Source organism: Canis lupus, chromosome 12 (assembly GCF_011100685.1).
Source record: "Canis lupus familiaris isolate Mischka breed German Shepherd chromosome 12, alternate assembly UU_Cfam_GSD_1.0, whole genome shotgun sequence".
Taxonomy (NCBI): Eukaryota; Metazoa; Chordata; class Mammalia; order Carnivora; family Canidae; genus Canis; species Canis lupus.
Genome location: NC_049233.1, coordinates 57,827,444 through 57,845,225, shown reverse-complemented (window position 1 = coordinate 57,845,225; position 17,782 = coordinate 57,827,444). Strand labels below are relative to the sequence as shown.

General features: G+C 44.9%; 1 protein-coding gene across 4 annotated transcripts in view; it reads left to right on the top strand.

The window, feature by feature from the left end:
* Nucleotides 1–3,787: 3,787 nt before the first annotated feature.
* FAXC (failed axon connections homolog, metaxin like GST domain containing) overlaps nucleotides 3,788–17,782 on the top strand; it is a 72,262-nt gene continuing 58,267 nt past the window's right edge. Inside the window, exons 1-3 of one of the 4 annotated variants that reach the window (XM_038554785.1) lie at nucleotides 3,852–3,968; nucleotides 4,793–4,914; nucleotides 10,257–10,392. In XM_038554785.1, the coding sequence (XP_038410713.1) occupies nucleotides 4,808–4,914; nucleotides 10,257–10,392 (243 nt within the window). In that variant the 5' untranslated portion in view covers nucleotides 3,852–3,968; nucleotides 4,793–4,807. Of the gene's footprint in view, nucleotides 3,969–4,184; nucleotides 4,297–4,601; nucleotides 4,915–10,256; nucleotides 10,393–17,782 lie in introns of those variants that run through there. The other 3 variants (XM_038554786.1, XM_038554784.1, XM_038554783.1) reach the window with 3 other exon arrangements.

Below are 17,782 nucleotides of genomic sequence, written 5' to 3'. Positions count from 1 at the left end.
GATTTATTTATTCCTGAGAGACACACAGAGAGAGGCAGAGAGAGAAGCAAGCTCCATTCAGGGAGCCCGATGTGGGACTTGATCCCAGGACACCAGGATCACTCCCTGGGCTGAAGGCAGATGCTCAATCACTGATCCACACAGGTGCCCCTAAATAAATAAAATATTAAAGAAAAAGAACCATCCAACATGGAATGAGCGTGGGAGGGGGGCTCCTTTTGGGCAGAGTCTTTGATCCTCTTAATAAGCTGGTGGTCTAGACCACTTTTATTTTTAAACATTTTTTATTACCTTATTTTGTTTAAATTCAATTAATTAACATATAGTGTATCATCAGTTTCAGATGTAGAGTTCAGTTGGTCTAGACCACTTTTTAAAAAATATATTTTATTTATTTATTTGACAGAGAGAGCACAAACAGGGGGAGCAGCAGGCAGAGGCAGAAGGAGAAGCAAGCTCCCTGCTGAGCAAGGAGTTGGCTGTGGGTCTCAACCCCAGGACCCTGGGACCATGACCTGAACTGAAGGTAGACACTTAACTGACTGAGCCACCCAGGCCTCCTAGTCTAGGTCACCTTTAATCAAAGTATGGTTTAGTCTTACCAGGAACCTTGTTAGAAATGCAGAATTTCAGACCTCACACCAGAACTACTGAGTTGGAATCTGTACGTTAAAAAGATCCCAAATGATTCATATGCACACTAATGTCTGAGAAGAATTGATCTAATTGTCCCTTATTTGATCATCATGGCAGAGTTCCAGCTGATACATATACACGTTTGGGAAGCACTGATTTACTTGTCCCTTGTCATATCATCATAGCCAGGCATAAATAGGCATAGCAGTATTAGCATAAGGAACTGTCTGAATCCACCTTTCTCAAAAGATGACAATATAGCTGGTAGGTATTTGAGGCTTTATAGCCATTGGGCTTATTTTATTTTTTTTTAAATAAAGATTTTATTTATTTATTCATGAAAGACACAGAGAGGCAGAGACATAGAGAGAGGAGCAGACTGCCTGCGGGGAGCCCAATGAGGGACTCGATCCCAGGACCCGGGATCATGACCTGAGGTAAAGGCAGAGATGCTCAGCCCCTGAGCCACCCAGGCATCCCAGCCATTGGATTTAGACATAGCTCAGAATAGAATGGTGTAAAGAAGGAATACCATGGACAGCGCTCCAGTCCTGGTACATGAGAGATACCATAGACGCTATGCTGTAAAGCACAAAGGGCTGCTGGTGTAGGACACAGTGGGTTTGAACCCTGGCTATATATCATTACCCAGCTCTGGGAACTGAACTTGTTAATTTATCTACCTTAGCCTAACTTTCCTCATTTGTAAATGGGGATGGCAATACTTAACTAACACAGGTTGTTTTGAAGTTACTGAAAAAAATATCACCGGACAGGCAGTTGGTGTATAATAAATATTAGTCCCTTCCCTTTTCTGGCCTTGTAAAGCCCCAATTAGAGTTAGTAAAACAAAGTCCTCACAAAAGAAAAATGACAAGGTCCTTCTAGCTTGAAGCTAATGTCCATGGTTATGACACCAAGGCTGTTAGGATTGGTGGTGGTGTGGAAGAGGTGCAGTAAAGATGCCCATTTGGCTCCTGTGGTCTTCATATCATTTCAGTAGCTGAAGGAGCCCTGGAAGGGGAGCTGGAGTGCAGACATACTTAGCTCCCTACAGCTTCACCGTGGGTTCAGCCTGGGATCTGGCTCTACACAGGCTATTCTGAGGAGCCATTCTCAAAAGAGTCAGTTGTTGACTCAATGCTGTTCAGTTCCCCTCTGGCTGTTAATTATACTACCCCTACTCCTCTGGAGCTGAGCCCCTGACTCTGAGCCAAAGTCTTCCTTCTCTTTGTGGCTGGATTCCATCCCATTGTGGTGGAGCAGCTTTTCCACATAGGGCTCATCTGATCTTGCACAAAGGTTGGTTAAGGCTTGCATGGCTGTTGTGCCTTCACAGCTGTGGCTGCTTTCCTTGTTCCCCATAGCTTTGCACTGACATTCTCATTTGGTCCACCTCTTACATCTACTGACTCCTCATAGATTACTCTGCTTCCTTTCACTTTTATACAAGTTGAGTTTAAATAATCTTTCTCCTATGCCACAGGTCTAAAAGCTAAATTTTAATCTGTATCAGGTTAAGATTCTATTTTAGCTTTTCCCGTGAAATTTTATTTTATTTACATGTACATCTAAAAGATGTTCACTTCATGGTGTCTCTGAAAATTTATTTATTTATTTATTTTTAATTTAAATTTTTTTTGTCTCTGAAAATTTAAACCACATTTGAACTAAAGACCAGATGCTCAAGGTGATGGTTTAAAGATGAGCATCTTTAATACTCAAAGATGATCTGATAGGACCAAGAGGCAGCAGTTGGTCACCAGCCTCCATGAGTGGGCAGGGCAGGTCTGCCTACCACAAGAGGTATGAGAATAAAATGGGTAAGTGGCTCTCTGGGACCAAAACATTAAATTAATCTGGTTTCTAACTTGTTTCCTGGACATAGAGTTTGCCAGTATTGATTCTCCCTTTGGCCTTCCATATTGCTTCACTGAAGGTAATTTATGTTCATCCCCATGACTGAATCTGGACGCTCAGGCAAATAATTCAGGACCAAATAACAAACTGTCACTCTTTAAATACTGGCTCAACATTTAATGAGAGCAAAGGCTTGGTGCTATGTGGGAAGGGCATAGAAGAAGAATGAAGGATTGCTGGTCTTCCTTGTCCCATCTCTGCACAGAGCACTTTATTAAAGTTTATTTATTAATTTTTTTAAAAAATATTTTATTTATTCATTCATGAGAGACAGAGAGAGAGAGAGAGAGGCAGAGACACAGGCAGAGAAGCAGGCTCCATGCAGGGAGCCCGACATGGGACTCGATCCCGGGTCTCCAGGATCATGCCCTGGGCCTAAGGCTGCGCTAAACCACTGAGCTACCAGGGCTGCCCTTAATTTTTTTTTTTTAAATAAAGTTTATCTATTTAAGGAATTGCTACACCCAAGATGGGGATTGAACTCACCATCTGAAGATCAAGAGCTGGCTTGCAGTACTGACTGAGCCAGCCAGTAGCCAGTACAGAGGATTCCTGCTCTGATTCCAAGCTTACCGCTCTACCTCCTGTGAACAAGACCCTGCAGCCTTCTGGTCCCTCTCTCTGGAATAATCTAGTGACCACGTCTATCACTCCAGCAGGCCCTTGGGTTCCACTCTTTGCCACCTGCTCATGGGACTTTTGCTTCCAAGCGCGTACACTACTTCCAGACAGGTCAGGTGTCCATACACGGTGGTGTATGGGACACTGCAAGCGCTGCTGCATGGCCAGCCCCTTCCATTGCTCCTTCATGCTGGCAAAAAAAAAAAAAAAATAAAAAGGCCCGCATTTAGGAACATGACAGCATTCACTACTTTTTTTTTTTTCAGTTCCTCCAAACAATTTTAAGCTATTCATGCTCTTGCCAAAATCCGTGTTATCATAAAACTATGAAACATGGCCCTCTTGTTGGGACTTAACCAACTTTACGAAATGAAATTAAAAATGAAGTTTAAGGGAAAAAAAATCGAACACACACACACACACACACGTTTAGCAGATTTTCTGCACCGAAAAGAAAAGGGACACAAACCAAAACATCCCCACATGTACAAGTTCCCCCATAATGATTTCAAAGGGGAAAAAGACCCGAGCTGGGTCCGGCCGAGGGGAAAGCCCTCCAGAGTGCATTTTTGTTGGTATTTGTCCAACCAGACGTCTCCTCCTCTCCGTGAGCGTGAGCGCACGGCCAAGACCTAGGGAACTGTGCGCTGTAATCAGAGTGTTTTTATGAATTATGCAAATGCGCAGCGCCTTCCCGATGGCCAGAAGAGGGTAACTCCCGGCCTGAATCCGGGCCCTCGTCCCCAGCCCCGCCGGGCGGCGTTGGGGGCCTGGCGCTCGCCGCGGCCCAGGTGAGTCCTGCGCGCTCCCCGCTCCCGGGCCCGCGGGAGGGGCCGGAGCGGCGGCGCGGGGGGGGCGGGGGGCGGGGGACGGAGATCCGGGCCCTGACTGCAGCTTCCTCCCGGTGGAGCCGCATTTCCAGCCCCCCCTCCCCCCTCCCCCGCAGCCCGAGCCCGAGCCCGAGCCCGAGCCCCAGCCCCAGCCCCAGCCCCGGCTCCGAGCCGTTCCCGGCCGCGCCGCCTGGAGGCGCGGGGCCCTCGGGGCGCGCCCAGCGCTGCAGCTCCGGCCGGGGCGGAGGCCGCCGGACCGCGGAGATGCGGGGCGGGGGCAGGGCGCGGGGTAGGTGACTTATCCCGCCTGTTTCCCTGCCCCGGGGAGCAATGACATCACGCGGCCTGCTCCAGGCGCCGACACAAAGAGCGGCGCGGAGAGGCCGCTGCGGGGGGAGCCGGCGGCCGCCGCTGCCGCCCAGGGCCCCGGGGCCCCGCCGGCCAGGCCCGCCGCCCGCCGCCCGCGCCCTCGCCCTCGCCCGCGCCCTCGCCGCCCGTCCTCCTCCTCCTCCGCCGCCGCCGCCGCCGCCGCCGCCGCCCGCGCCCCCCGCGCGCCGCTGAGCCCGCGCCCCCCGCGCGCCGGCCCCTTCCCCTGCGGGCGGCGCGGGCCTGGGAGGGGCGCCCGCAGCCAGCCGCGCAGCATGCACTGGGGGGTTGGCTTTGCCTCGTCCAGGCCGTGCGTGGTGGACCTGAGCTGGAACCAGAGCGTCTCCTTCTTCGGCTGGTGGGCCGGGTCCGAGGAACCTTTCTCCTTTTATGGGGACATCATCGCTTTCCCTTTGCAGGATTACGGTGGGATCATGGCAGGGCTGGGCTCCGATCCCTGGTGGAAGAAAACACTTTACTTGACCGGGGGAGCTTTGCTGGCCGCAGCTGCGTATCTGCTCCACGAACTCCTGGTCATTAGGTGAGCCGAAGAGAGGGCCCCGCGCAGGGGCGCCGAGAGGGGCACCTGGCCAGGGCAGGGCTGGCGCCAGGGGGGACCGTGCCAGCCGCTAGGTCACGCCGCGCAGAAGCCGAGAATCCTGCCCCAGCCCTTCCCTAGAGGCAATCAATCCGTGGTCAGCTGGCCCGAGGGGGCAGTTTCGAGTTGCCAGGAGAATTAAACTGGTCGTGGGAGGGGGGAGAACATTGGTCTCCCAGTCCTTCGGTGCTAAAAAGCGAAAATTCTCTGGGTTGTTGTGGAGCGAAATAGTCTACTCGGAAATGCTCTTTGGTAAGATGCTAAGTGCAATGTTTGCAACAATAGAATGAGGCCTTGTAGAGATCCTAAGTTACACTTTTCGCAAATGCCTTATTTGTTTATAGGTAATAATGCTGGAATGGTAACCGCTGACCTTATCTTAAAGGTTAGTTTCTCCACTCTCCCTCCCCAAATTTCAACATCCTCAAAAGGCTGAAATTTGCAAAAGCTCCAGGGACACCCCCCCCCCCCCCCCCCGGGTCCCTGTTAGAGAGGCATGGTCAAGTATAGTAGTGTGCAGTTGTGATGCAGCCTTAACCTGGTTGTCTGCTGATCAGGTGTCTAAAGCTAAGTACCATCGTGGGCTTTCAGAGCCATTGTTGTGAGAGCAGCAGGAGATCCGAGGACAGGACTAGCACATGGGCGTGTTTGACAGGAACACGGGAGTCAGCCCAGTGCCGTAAACACTTGCATAGGCTGCCTGCCGCAGAATGTTGACAGGACTGCCTTGGAAATGCCAGAAAATGGAGGCCCCTTACTGTTGGTACATCCAGAAGGACATGAGATCTTTGTTTGAGTAGGGTAATACCGTAAGCTCCTGGGATGGTCCTTTGGCTCACTGATAACATCAGTTTAGGCTTAAAATTCCCATGCGTTGGAGCCCTCTGTCACTGGGAGATGACCAGAAGCGGGCTGTTTTCAATGGCTCAGAATATCCCAGTTGGCCAGTATATGTGTTCACACTGCCTTTTTCCAGCGGGGGAATCCTACACAATAGGTTATAAACAAAGACAGTGATAGGTGACCTTTAACAGGCCAACAGGGATTCCAGGGCATTGTGACAGGCCAACTTAGGTGTTTTGAATATTTCCTGTCTTTGAGAGGGTGGGAAATCATTTCGGTCTGAGGAAATGTGTTGGCTTTCACTGTTAGTCTGGCCATAATTGAGAAGTTTCATTCTAAGCTTATTATATACACCGAATTCTCTCAGCACAGTACCTTGAATCATTTAGCTGAACCAAATAAAAATGTTTAAAGTGAATTATTTCTCCAGATTATTTCCTATTTTTGCTAGTTTTAGAACTCCACTTCAAGTTAGATTTCAAGCTGTATGAGAACCGAAAACATTTGTGCAGTACTTTAAATGGTAACCCGGGTGTTTCTCAATTATATTCCAGTCCAGAACCTTTTCAGGATCCAGAACCATGTGGCTTCTCACTGGTTTAACACTTTGTGGTGGGAGTGAAGGCACGGCCTCGTAGGACCAAGTCTAAACCTTGCTTAAATGACCTTGCAGAAATAGTGAGGAGCCCAGAGCTCATCCTGAGAGCAGGCCACGCCCTGGCAGGTGTGGTCGCTGGACACAGAAGAGCCCTCTGTCCACAGATGTGTCCTTCCCTGCTTAGCAGACTGCTTGGATACTTATTGAGATTGGGACTTTTTCATTCTTCGTTTATTCACTTTTGTTTCTTGATGGATGTTTAAGCCCTGGGTACGAAATAGGTTATAATGGAGTAGAAAACCGTGTTATAATGCGGATGATAAAAAGGCTGCCCCTTTTGGATCCCTTAGTAGGGATTCTGTAGAGAAGTTCTTTACTTGCATTTATCTCTCTCAACTATGGTTGGATGCTTTGATTCCCATTTCCTAGATAAGGCAGTTACAGCTGAGGGAGGGAGGTTAAACTACTTGCCCAAGATCACACAGTAAGAGTAGTAGGATCCAGGCCTGGAAATGTGTGTCTGTGCAGTCTGCACTTTTAACCGCTGCCTCCTAGAAAGTACCAATGCCGAAATAAGCCTTGATGGGGGGAGAAGAAGAGAAATGTAAAGAATTGGGGTATGGCCCAGGGAAGACAGGCCTGTGGCAGGGAACTGAGTTTTTGACAGCCCCTAGGGGCACAGAAAGATGGGGGCTGGGGAAGACTGAACAAGGTCTGGGACTGTGAGTCAGAGATTACATGACAGAGACTTCCATTTAGGGCGAAATCTAAGTGTCAGTTGTCTCTGTAGTTTAGGCAAAACAAAACAATCCGGAATCTGCAGGATGGAAAACACACCTTGAAATGATCACAGTGTCTGAGGTCACGGGCCATGGTAAAGTTGTAACCTCTCCACTAGGATTTTCTGCTGGAGAGACTTAACCTTCGTGTATGGCCATGTCTCCAGTGTATGAAAGAAAGTTGACTGGTGAGAATTACTTAGGAAGTTTAATCAGTGAGTATAACCAAGAGAGGTATTTTGGATTTTATGCCTGCTTTTCCCCCCACTGCAGTATTTTTAAACAAATAGTGTCTCAACCCTCTTCTTTACTTCCCCTGAGTGGTGAGAGCCTAGCAGCTGTCTTAAATTCAATCCATTTGAAAATGTGTTGTTTGTAAATCAAATGAATAAATAATGATGTTGTTGTTGGTAGCTTATTTGCACTTTGGGCACTTGGGCTCAGCCTGTCGTGGAGAACTTATGGAATCAGAGCAGCCCACAGGTCAGCCAACATCTGATCTCCATAAACTAACAGCTCACCAGCCGCACACCGAGGCCTGGTCATCTGTGATACCCTTCGTGATGGGAGCTGGGGCTAGTCTTGCTGCCCAGTCGGTGTTCTCTTATGTAACCCTCGTTATAAAGCCACTTTAGAAAGTAGAGCTGTCCAAGGTATTTTATTAAATACCTGTTCTTCTGATCCTAAGTTAGAGAGTAGTTTCTGATGTGTGGAAGGAGGGCTCTGGAGCCACAGCGGGCTCAGATTCACTTTGCTTTTAACCATGTAAACTTGGATATGAGAATGAGCTTCTTGGCTGCTTGGCTTTCTCATCTGTAAAATGGGGATAATGATAGCCTTCCTTATGGAGTTGACTGAGTTAGGACACATGAGACGCTTAGAACGCTTAGTTTGACACGTAAGTGAGCATTCAATTAAAGCTGGCCATCATTAGCTATTATAACTTCCATCAGAAAGTTTCAGGCTCGAGTGGCTGGAGTCAAACTGGTGGTTTTGATAGTTTACTGAGAAATTGCCCATTTCAGTGTAGTAGAAGGGCTTAAGAGCTCTTAATGACCTAATCTTACAGTGATGTTCCTTGGACAAGTTATTTAACCTCTCTAAGCTTTAGTTTCCGTTATCTATTGTATACCATAATACACCAAATTTAAACTATAAGAGTATCCACTCCTTGGTGTTACTGTTGGAATGAAATAAATTAATATGCATGATGAATACAAAGTCAATAGCATACGCTTGTCACACCCATTCTTAGAATATGGCCCAAGTAAACCATTAGTGTTAGATGTTTCTGGGCAGTAGAGCAGAAGATTTTATATTTATCTTTCCAGTTCTTAAATTTTTGTCTGGCTACTCTACGTGAAAATACCTCTCTGTGACTTGAAATATTTGACTGGACAAGATCAGTTAATTGTCAAATCTAGTTTGTGCTCTCTGGGAACCATCTGAGAGTCTTCTTGATTTTAGTATCTGACCTCCCCAACATTTCATCTAAAAGAGAAAATCTTTGTTTTACATAGCAAAGATTGCCAGAAAACAGCAAATACTTGTATCCTTTTGACTTGACGAGTGTTTGCAAAGTGAGTGTCATTCATAACTCTTTAAGTAGAAGGGGCGCTTTGTTGGTAAATTTCTCCAGAAGAGTTTGGTTTTAACTGAATGCCATTGCTGCAGTAAGTGAGCACCATGGGACGATGATACAAAGAGCTTGCTCTTGCTTGGGTGGAAGTATGTGGGGTTAAACTGGGAGTGATGTGAAGGAACCAGAGACTCAGGGAAGGCCAAGGGGAAGAGCGAGGCCTATCTGTCTGGGAAGCGGTTGGATTGAGTGAAAGGCAGATAATTGCAAAAGGTTCTTGAGGGTAGCATAAGATCGAAGCCCGGTAGGATGACGAGATTTTGTAGTTTAAGGGGGTAAGACCATATCTCTGTGAATGAGAATAGATTCTACAATCCTAACATGATGCTTGATAGCTCCACAAATGTTTACAGATGTTAAAAATTTCATCCTTGTGCTAAATGATGCAGAATTGGTACGGCCCTCACTTTCTGTGTGGGAGAGGCAGAGAGGCCTAGGGTAATGTGGCAGGTAGGAAGCAGGGCTTGGATTTGACTGCAGGCATCCACACTTGGAATCTAGCATGTTCTCTATTATACAGTATCTGCTGAAAGATTGTCCCAGGGAAATCCTCTGACCCAAAAAAGTAGCCAAGGGAAAACTAGATGTGTGGCTGAGATAGAAGAAAGGGAAGAGGCAGGGGTATTAAGTTCTATGCTGTGCAGCGAGAGCAGGGACCTGGAAAGCTAGAGAAGATGGAATAGAGTCCTGGGAGCCAGCTTCCTTGGCATCATCCAGGTGAAAGGCCAGGTGAAGGCACCCATAGTTTGGAACAGGGACCAGAGTATTCGCAGTCTCAGATTCCCTGTAGATTTGGTTCATTGCAGAGTAAACCTACGCTGTTATTCTAGGATTCTAGGGACAGTTTCATGGTATGGTCCACGGGTCAAGAAACATAGCCTCTGCCTGCCTGGTTCAGTCCAGGTTCTGCCATTTAGTAGCAGTGTGACCTTGGGCAAGTTCATCCCCTCTGCCTCAGTTTCCTCATCTATAAAACATGGATAACAGTAGTACCTCCCTCATAAAGTCATTGTGAAGATTAAATGAAATAATAACCTGTGAAGCCCTAAGAAGAATGCCTGACACCCAGTAAGCACACACCATTATTTTTATCCGCCCGGCTTGTCCCTGGCCCCTACACATAGCCAGCTGGAGAAGAGGTGGGCCTGTATCACAAAGTACTCTTCCTGCCCCAATAGGCTATAGTTACCAGAAGGAGGTTGATACACAAGTTTCGCTCGAAGCCCTTGGAGTCCCTGTGATAGTTTGTAAGGTCCTCTTGTGTTTTGGGTAAGCTTCCACTCCTCTTCTGGAGTGAGCCCCAGTGACAAACAGATCTGCTTGTTCACTGAGGAGCTACGACCCACCAGGGACCTCTGGGGAACTAAGGGAATTGAATGTGTATAACAACGTGGATTGTTCTTGATCTCTGTTTTGGTTTTGGCAGGAAACAGCAAGAGATTGACTCCAAAGATGCTATTATTTTGCATCAGTTTGCAAGACCTAACAATGGTGTCCCCAGTTTGTCTCCTTTCTGTTTGAAAATGGAAACTTACTTAAGGATGGCCGACTTACCCTATCAGGTACTTGTGTACAGATGGGTTTTATTCTCATGGCAGTAATATCAGAAGGGGAGTTCCTCATCTCACATGGTGGGAAGGGCTTGCTCTTGGCCCTGGAGGGTTGGGTATGCAGTTAGCAGCGCCTGGTCCTTAGGAAATACTTAGGAGAGACTGGATTCTAAGGGCCATTGATTTTTACATTCAGTTTAATGGGGCACTCAAAGGGTATGGACTTTTGCAGGTTTCAGGGTCACAATGTTTTTTTTCCTGACATAGAATAGGCCTTGGTTTAGCTTGGATAGGCCTCCTGGGCAGCTCCTAATAAAGGTGGTTTTTTCCTTTAGGTTTGACAGCATTACTTTTTGTCTCTCATGAATCCTGGGGGGCAGAGCACCCAGCAGGTCACCAGGGAGATAGTTGTGATTTGGGGGAAACTTTTCTACAGTGGTCCGTGTTCTGTTTGGGTGACTTTCAGGGAAATATTCACTCATTTCAGCATTAAAGAACAAACAGAGGGATGCATTTAATGGGATTCATTTTACTGTGACTTCATTTTGTCTCACAAATTTGACAGGCTGTGTTTTCATTGTTATTCAATTCTATGTATTTTTTAAAAATATCTTTCTTTTTCATCTAGTATCTAGCCATGTACAAGTTTTGATTTTTGTTATTGTTTTTTAATTTTATGATCAGAGCAGAGAGCCTCTGTGGTATTGGTTCCCTGAAATTTACTGAGGCTTTAGCCTAGTGTGTGGCTAGTTTTTATAAATGTTGAAAATCATTACCTATTCTCTGTTTGGGTGATGAGCTCTCTCTAGATTTACTTGCTTGAGCGTCTGTTTAGTGTATTGTTTAGATCTTGTATATCTCTGCTTATTTTTTGTTTGCCTGTTTTAGTAGCGTCTGAAAGAAGTGGGTTAAAATATCCATGGGTATTTTTTGATTTATCTTTTCTTCTTGCCATCCTGTTCTTGCTTTATGTAAGAGATCATATAGTTAGGTATATAATACTATGGAAGATCACATTTGTACTCTCTTGTTTCTTTTCCCAGGATATAGCACCCAGCTGTGTCCCTTGCTTTTCTTTTTTTTTTTAGCCTTGAATTTTATATTATCAGATATTGAGATTGATTCTCCAGCTTTCTTTTGGTTCATATTTGTTTGGGATATCCATCTCCATCCTCTTTCTCTTTTTTTTATGTATCTGTCTCTCCTAGCCAATGTATTACCTGTAGCCAATCTAAGAGTCCTTAATTGGTGAGTTTTTTCATTTATGCTTGTAATTACTGTTTAACTACAACTTATTTCTAACATCTTATTTATTATTATTTTTCTAACATCTTATTTAATATTTTTCTCATTATACTTGTTTTTTTTCTCATTTCCTGCTTTCTAACAGATAAGATAAAAAGAAATTTTCTTCTCATTTAAAACAAATTCTATTTTTGTTGTGGTTGCTCTTAAGATCCAAATTTGAGTTTATTTTTCCCTATTATCACTTCTCAAATGCTGTGTTGGCCCTTGGATAATACAAGTATCTTACAGGTTCCCATGAACCTTGGGTCTCTCTTTTCCCAGCCCTGATCCCAAGTGTGTTGTTGTCATCTAATGTTTTAATCCTGGAATTTTGGAAATCCCTTCCTTTTTTGTCTGGTTCTTTTTTAGGCAACAAACCTTACTAAACTTCTGACTAGCTTTTTATTTCCTATGTATCTTCTCCTCCAGGATTATTTATCTTTTTATTTGAGTGCTTCCTTGATGCATATTTTCAGATTGAGCCTTTACGCAGCAAACCTCCAGTAGCTTTGCACACCTGATGATGTCTTTATTATGCCCTCACATTGGAAACATCTACCTTCAAAGTTCTTTCCCTTCAGGGCTTTAAAAATATTACTCCCTTGTCTTTCTGTGTCAGTATTGCTATTGAAAAATTTGGTATTAGCCTGATCCTTTCTCTCTCTCTTTCTCTCTGGAACTTTTAGAATTTGCATTTAATCTCAACATACTTAAATTTCACTATGCTGTGCCTTGGTGTGGGTCTTTATGTATCTTGTTTGGCCCTTTCTAAACTCTTAGTCTGAAGTCTTGAATCTTTTTTTTTTTTTTTTCATTCTGGGGAATTCTTAATTTTCTTCAAATACTTTCTTTTTTGTTTATTTCACCATTCTTCTTTCTTGTCGCCTATTATCTGGATACTGAAATCTCTGCTTTTATTTTCTCTGTCTCTGAACATATTCCTTCATTCTTTTCTTCTTCCTTCTGTGTGGATTCGTCTTTCTGAAATTCCATTGCATCACTCTGTTCTCTTCTTGCATCCGTTGTACTACTTATCTATTGTGTTTAACTCTATATTTTTCTTCTTCATGTTTCCCCTTGGTTTGTTTTATCATTTCTGCTTTTGTACCTTAGAGGATATCTATTATGCTAATTAAAATTGGTCTGTGTCTGCACAGTCGTGCTCCATGTTGTATGGATTCATCTGTTGCTCTTCTGTGATGGTGGTTGCACGCTTCTGGTGTCTATTTTGGTTTGAGATTTCCTTTTTCCGGAGATGCAGCTTCCCTGCCTGGGAATCTGTACCAAGCCAGGGCCAAAGCTTAGGCTTCAGGTTTCTGCCTCTGAGGGGATATAAGCAAAGTAAGAAGGGAGACCCAGGCACCCCCAAACCAATGGTCCCTCTGGTTTGCTGCCACTCCTCCAAGTGGCCCCTGCTGGCCAGGGGTTCACCTTCAGGCTCTTCCAAAGTGGTGGCACTGGGAGGAAGTGGTCTCCCTTGCTGGTAACAGAGCAGCGGGGCCAGGCTTCTAGCCCTGCATCCCCTGATGCTCCCTGGCCTGTGCTTTCTGAGCCAATTTCTCTGCAGAAGAGGGGATGGGGGGTGGCAGTGACCCTCCGAGAGACCAATGCTGGGATGAGATGAGGGGCATCCTCCTGGTGTGGTAAATGCTATGATGGAGGCCCCGCTGGGGATATGATGGCGGGGCACCTAACCTGGACTTTGGGTGGAGGGCCCTAGAAACAAGGAGATTATTCAGGACTTTCTAAGCCTGAATAGAGGAGAAGATAGCCCTGAAGACAGACGGAACTTGAAGCATCTAGATGCAGCAGATCAGATTTGAAAGATGGTTGCTGAGCTTGGTGTTAGGCAGCCAGCACTGGAAGATCCATGTCACCCAGGGGCTCACATTGAGTGAAGAGAGTGCTCCCCACCAGCTGCCTATCTCTATTCTGTCATCACTCTTGACCCAGTCATATCAATTAGCCTTGACAGCTTGGGGGCAGTTAGGGCACCAGGCCTGAATTTTGTGCTGGGTAGTCCCTGATGGCTTTCTAGATCTCTTGGACCCTGTCACCTTGATGGAGCCGTACTGCTGTTTGCAGGGGCCAGCTCAGCTGCCGGGCTGTGCCACCCTAGCTCTTCCTGCCTTCAAGCCTGCAAGTACTGACTGCTGCGGCCCTGGCTTTACCAGGAGCCTAACTTCCTCTGCTCATGTTGCAGAGCAGCTGCTTTTAGGTAGTGTGACTGGGCCAGCAGGACACATGTTTCACCGTGAAACCTGAAGCTATTGCACAGGCCTTCTAGGAGGTGACCACTTCCCCTTTTCCAAAATTATGATTTCTTGTTGATGTGTGTGTGTGTGTGTGTATATATATATATATTTTTAAAGATTTTATTTATTTATTCATGAGAGACAGAGGCAGAGACATAAGCAGGGGGAGAAGCAGGCTCCTTGGGGAACCCGATGTGGGGACTTGATCCTGGGACTCCAGGATCACACCCTGAGCAGAAGGCAGATGCTCAACCACTGAGCCACCCAGGTGTCCCTGTTCTTACATTAAAAAAAAAAAAAAAAAAAAAAAAAATCCTTGCCAGCATCACCGGACTTCACAGCACTTATTTTTAATTCCCCCTAGCTACTCTGTTTCTCCACTCTATTCCCTCAGCTTTGCTGCTCATAGTGTGTTGATTCAGAATTTAGCCAACCCGGCTGCTTGTGGCTTTGTTGAGTGCTGCTAGGAAGCCTCTGGCTTTCCTGAGAGTTGGCCATGACTTCCTCTTTGCTGGCCTCCAGTATTTTTGTTAGACCCTAACTAACTGTCTCTAACATTCACCCCTCAAGGATTCTGAGCCCTTAAAATCTTTTATGGGAAAATGGGTGATGATCCATCTTCTGTAACTACTTCATGCTGGCATGGGACATTGACCCTGCCCCAGGGCTCCAGAAGTCCTTGCTATCTAAGTTTTAGGAAATCTGAATGGACGGTGGGGCAGAGAAGTCATGGCTTGGTCTGGTGGGTGTTGATAGTCATTTGTTTTGGGGCTTCTTTGGGGGTTGTTATGGGTCACCATCTGGAGATTTACCAGACTGGAGGCTTTAACTTCTGTGAATGAACAGATCCATACACAGCACAATGTGTTAGCTCTTGTGGAGTCTCTCTGATTTCTGTAGGAATGGAGTCACGGGCCTCCTGTAGTCAAGTGGTTTTATCTATATGGATTCTTCTCAGGAGGAGTTTATATATATATAAATATTTATAATATATATAAATATTTATATATATATATATTTTTTTTTTTTTTAAAGAAAGGCATAGGAGTGTTTTTTCTTCTGTGAGGACTTTGTGGAAAATCAATGCAGGGGGTGTTCAGCTCAGAGCAGAGATTTAGGTAAGAGAAAAATGGTCCTGTGTTTTGGAAGGAAGCTGTGTGCCCGCCATGGGTGCCTTGAGACCTGGGTGTCCCTCGATGAGGGTTTGTGTTGTGGGTGCCTGGGAAGTGCAGGTGGGACTCATCGCCTGCACTCGTCAGTATAGAGGCATTCTGTCGGAGATCCAGGGAGCTCTATTCTCTGCCCCTTCTTTGCCCTGTGCCTTGAAAAAGAAAAGATTAAAATGCCATACTCCCAAGAACACAACTTTATATTTGAAGCTTTTTTTACTTTTTAACAGAAGAGAGATTGGAATAAATATTTGATGACCATTAGTAGAAACTCAAAGGCTTTTTTTAAAAAGCCTGATCTATTGGTCACAGTTACTATCTTTTCATCTTTTTAAAATCAGGATGTAAATATTGGTAGGTTGAAAACTTTTCATTTTGTAGTAATTATAGATTTGTAGGAAGTTGCAGAAAAGGTACAACAAGGAGGTCCTGCGGATATGGTTAATTTTTTTTTCAAAATGAAAATAGCTTTATCATCTTTTTCTGATTACATATAAATGACATATAGTCCTTATAAGAATTTCAAACAATACATAGAGTGTAAGTGGAAAATGAACATCACCTGGCATCTTACTAACTAGCCATTGCCATTACTGATACTTTGGGCCATCCTTCCAAACATTTTTCCAGACACACACAAAGATGCCTACATTGTTTGCTGTAACTGGTTGTATAAGAAAGCTGTATTTCACACAATAATACTTTGTAAATGTGAAAGAGAAAAAGAAAGAGAATGGCTCCTTTGGAATTCTCTGCTCTGGCTTTTAGCCCTAACTTTTGATTGTTACTTATTTGCTGATCTTGTGTGTTCCCCCACTCCCCCAACATTTTGTGTTGGAACTTTCTAAGCCACAGACAAGTTCAAAGCCTAGTACTGTGAATACCCTATATGCTCTTCACCTAAATTGACCAATTACTGCCTTTTTTGCTTTATTTCTCTTTATATAAACAATTTTTTAAATGAACCATTTGAAAATAAGCTGCAGAAATCATGACACTTCACCCCTCAGGACTTCAGTATGCATCTTCAAAAAATAGGGACTTTTTTTCCTACAAAACTACAATACATAGTTGTAAAGGGAAGGACTTCGTTTTTTTCTTTCTATGTGGGACAAAACCCAGCTTTTCCCTACTGTGTGTTTCTTCCCTGGGAGTCTCCTTTACTATTCACATCAAACACTTCATTTCTGACACTTGTGGTCACTGGATATGGGGAGGTTTTCACCCCACACCAGGCAGCTCTCTGTGACACCATCTGCATGCCCTGCAATTTAATTCAATTCTGACATGCTATTTGGAGACAGTGTCATCCCATAGGTTAAGGACTCTGTCTCATAGACTGTATCCTTCCCCCTCTACAGAATTCAGGGAAACACGTTTATACCCAGTTTACTAAGGAATACGTTAAAAGATACAAATGAACAGCTAGATGAAGTGGTACATAGGGTGAGGCCTGGGACGGTCCCAGTTCAGGAGCTTGTAGAGTTGGATGCATCACCTTCCCCGGTATGGATGTATTTGCCCATCTGGAAACTCTCTGAACCCCATACTTTTGGGATTTTTTGGAGGCTTCCTCACATAGGCATGAGCAATTATTTACTCCATTTCCAGCCCCATCTTTGGAGGATGGGGGACAGGACTGAAAATCATGGTTGCTCATCAAGGTTTGGTCTTTCTAGTAACCTGGCACCTTCCAAGAGCCATCCAAGGAGCCCACCCAGAGTCACCTCATTAAGACAAAAATGTTCCTAGTGCTCTATCACTTAGGAATTTTTATAAGGCTTTTAGGGGCTCTGTGCTGGAAATTGGGGGCAGAGACCAACATATATATTTCTAATTATTTCATAATAGTGGTTGTGTAGATTTTTTTTTTTGCCAATGTGTTATAATCTATAAAAGTTGCTCAAATTGTCTCAAATTTAGCCAGTGGGAGAGCTTTCAAGATGGCTCCAGGGGTGCAGTGAATGTAATGGATATACATTTAGCTGAAAAGTTGGGGGTACCATGGCTAGTGTAGCAAGTCAGTGTCCCAAGACTTTGGGATTTTTTTTAAAAGCTTTTATTTATTTATTCATGAGACAGACAGAGAGAGAGAGAGAGAGAGAGGCAGAGACATAGGCAGAGGGAAAAGCAGACTCCATGAGGGGAGCCCCAGCCCCACGTTGGACTCGATCGTGGGTTTCCAGGATCAGGCCCTGGACTGAAGGTGGTGCTAAACCCCTGAGCCACCTGGGCTGCCCTTTTTTTTAGGGTCTTAATTCTCCATTTCAAAATGGTAATGGTGATGTTAATATTTCTGATGAAGGGACTTGTCAAACTCCTTCATGCATGTAGTAGTCCTCCTACAACTCTTGTATCCCTATTCTGTAGATAAGGAAATTGAAGCCCAGAGAGATCCAAGGATGATAAGGGAGATCCAGGGATGACCAGGGTCACACTGAATAAGTGATGGAATGAGATTTTTAAAACCAAAGCCCATAGCTTTCACTGCTGTGTTAATAATATAGTAGAAGTGTAGATTAATTTCACCTAGGACAAACTTGCAGGAGGAAACTAAAGCTCACAAAATATATAAAGGTTTATCTCTTCATGATTCTTCTCAAAATTACTTTCAGAAACCACCGTTAGTGGGCCAGTCAGACTTCAATTGCTTAAGTAAGATAGGCCAGGAGTTCTTGAATATATTTAGGA